Source organism: Apis dorsata, unplaced genomic scaffold (genome assembly GCF_000469605.1).
Source record: "Apis dorsata unplaced genomic scaffold, Apis dorsata 1.3 scaffold_358, whole genome shotgun sequence".
Classification (NCBI taxonomy): domain Eukaryota; kingdom Metazoa; phylum Arthropoda; class Insecta; order Hymenoptera; family Apidae; genus Apis; species Apis dorsata.
Window position 1 is genome coordinate 121,993 of NW_006263623.1, and position 2,857 is coordinate 124,849.

The window sequence follows — 2,857 nt, forward strand, 5'->3', positions numbered from 1 at the left end:
TTCTGGGTAACGTTGAAGAATTCGAGAAGGGGGGAGGGGGAGGAAGAAGAGACCGCTTTTCTTGACCGTGACATGTGGCCGTTTCGAAATAAATTTTTCCACCGAGCATCGACTGCGACGACGACGACGACGACGGCGACGACGGCGACGACGATTCTCTCTGTTTTCAACTCCGCTGTCCCATCTTTCTCCTCCTCCCTCGCTCCTCTTCGTGCTCGCACACTTTTCTCGGCTGTGTTTCTTTCGAAAGGGAGACTATGCATTTTTCGCCGGCTTAAAAATAGGCGATCAACGTGGCACCGCGAAACTGGCCAGAGGTCAGTCACTCCTCGGGCGCAACACTCGGGCGCAAAAATAGCCGGCAAAATGGAAAAAAATAATTTCCTCCTCGGTGAATCCGACCGAAATCTTGGATACTGAAGTCGCTTCTGGATGGACCCTCGCGTTCGATGATTTTAGTCCGATTTACTTGGTAAGTTTATTAAATAAGTAAATAAATTTATCCTTGCGTACGTATTTCTTTCTCGTATATGTCCATTTATTTGAATAAGTATTTACAAGTTTTTCTGCAAGTTTTGTCGCACAATGGAACATTTGTTTCTTATATTTTCTTATTTGCATTACGGTATTTCCTAGGATTGGAACGAATTCTAACAAAATGTAGGATCATATACTCATTAACTTTGTCTTTACTTTCTTATTAATAAATTTACTTCTTATTAACACCTACACTATTGAAAATTAAGTGAAAATTGTATAAAAATGTTAAATCTAGTTACAGATATGGTCCAAAATAAATCTTCTAGTATCCAAATTTTGAAAAACATCGAAGCATCATACCAAACTCGCTACAACCATATGAACGATCACCTTGGTAACCCGAACGAGAGCGAGAAATTCGGTTACACAGAAGTCGAGCGTAGCTTGGACCGATTCCCATACTGATCCACCACCATAGTTTCCACAAACCAATGCCGTCCATTGAGCAAAAGTTCCACTCTTCTTTCTTCGAAATCGCGTTGCATCAAGGCCCAGATTGCGAGGTCCGAATCTGCACCGTCAGCCCTGCTAGATTTTTCACGGTCCCCGATCTTCTTTGTAGGGGGCGCTGCCCGCTTGTCATATTTGCCTATGATGGACGATTCATCGACAGAAAGGAAACACGGCAAACGTTTCCTCGGGATGACGAGCATGTTTCCCATTCAGGGAGAAAGGTGGAGAATAGAGAACGGTCGCAACACATTTCGCCAATTCCACACCACGATCCCGATGATTATCGGTTGCCCAAGTTTGAGAATCCAAGGACGAGACCAATTTTCCGGAGGTGATCGCTATTTCTTCCCTTTTTTCTTTCTTTCTTTCTTTCTTTCTTTTTTTTTTTTTTTTTTTTTTCCTCCTGCGCATTGCGGATGGCCAAAAGGAAGGCCTTCTCTGCAGAGAAGAATAAATCGTGTCGCGTTTAGCCCGTGGCGTTTCTCGACCGATCGGGCGAAACGGGGACCAGCATCTGGACAATTCTATCTTTGAACTGGAATTTCGTCTGGCGAGTGGGCTGGCTCGCGTCTTCGTTATTTTCATGACGAATTGTTATATCGTGTGGGGGTGGTCGAATGATCGTGGGATATTCAAAATAAAAGGGAATTTGTACGACTTTCCCCTTTTAAAGTTAAAATATCTTTTTTAATGTTTTAAATGTATAATAATTGAAGTTTTTAAATTTCCAGATTCATCGAAGTGTTCCCGAGAAGTTAGGTTGGCTCGTTTTTGGACCAGTGCGAAGCAATTTTTAATTCTATTTAAAAGAGACTTGGAATTTAAAGTATTTTAATCTGTTTTAAAAATTTGGAAAATTTTCAGATATTTTTGTTTTTCCACGCTGTATAATTATAGCTTTCTTTATTCTCGTTGAGTTGATTTTGGAAACTGTTAAAATTCGAGGAATTGATAGGGGATACGGATGTGACGTAAGAGTGATATTTGATGTTGTTTGTGTAAACCTTCGTGGAATGTTGGATCAATGTAATGCAGTTATAGTGAGTGGATGGTATTTTCCAAGGATACATCGTATAGTTAAATTCCTTCAAATAACTTATGTACAACTATGCTCGTTATATAGAGCTGACAGTGAATCATGTATTAGATCGTTTAAAAAATAGTTTTATCCACGATATTCAAATATTTTTTTGTTTCAAATCTCAATTGAATATCGATTTTTAAGAAATCGTTCCATTAATAATTATTCCATCAAGATATTCTTATTAATATTATACGTTCACTTATCAAGATACGTTTCACTCTGTGCATAGTGGGGTTAAGGGTTAACCCATAGAAGAAATATTTATTCCTGTCGATAGACACAGAGCTACAAAGACCGACTTTCCATTCCATTTTTACACAAACAATCGATCCATAATGTAGCTAGTTCCTCGAATATCCTTGTTCATATATTTACAAATTTTATTACAATATTAGATAGTTGATTTAAAAAATAAAAAGTCGAAGTGTCCCAATATTCAATCACGATTCATAGCTTGAACACTCTTTTTTCCAAAATTTAAAAAAAAAAAAAGAGAAATAGATTCCACATATAATTTCCACACTTACGCATTATTGTCCCCCATATTAATTCCACAACTAAAAAAAGGAAGAAGCACAAAAAAGTAAAAGCACAGGAAGAAATGATTCATCCACAAAACCAACTTGCTTCGAATCCTTCAAAATTTCCTAAAAAAAAAAAAAGAAAAAGAAAAAAAGAAATCTATATATTCCAATCTCCACGTAAATCACTTGCACATCTTTGTATCCCCCGTATTAAGCTCGAATAGCTAAGAAAAAAGGAAGGTATAATCTGAAAGAA

At 37.8% G+C, this 2,857-nt stretch overlaps 1 protein-coding gene across 1 annotated transcript; it reads left to right on the forward strand.

Moving 5' to 3' along the window:
- Nucleotides 1–851: 851 nt before the first annotated feature.
- On the forward strand, nt 852–1,762 carry LOC116185980. The gene is made up of 2 exons (XM_031511876.1): nt 852–1,324; nt 1,725–1,762. The coding sequence occupies exons 1-2, from the start codon at nt 972–974 to the stop codon at nt 1,750–1,752; spliced, it is 381 nt and encodes a 126-aa protein (XP_031367736.1). The 5' UTR covers nt 852–971; the 3' UTR covers nt 1,753–1,762.
- The last annotated feature ends 1,095 nt before the right edge of the window (nt 1,763–2,857 follow it).

Coding starts and splice junctions, on each gene's coding strand:
- LOC116185980 (XM_031511876.1), top strand. CDS start 972: ATGCCGTCCATTGAGCAAAAGTTCCACTCTTCTTTCTTCGAAATCGCG. Junction 1,325..1,724: donor ACGAGACCAATTTTCCGGAG/GTGATCGCTATT, acceptor TTAAATTTCCAG/ATTCATCGAAGTGTTCCCGA.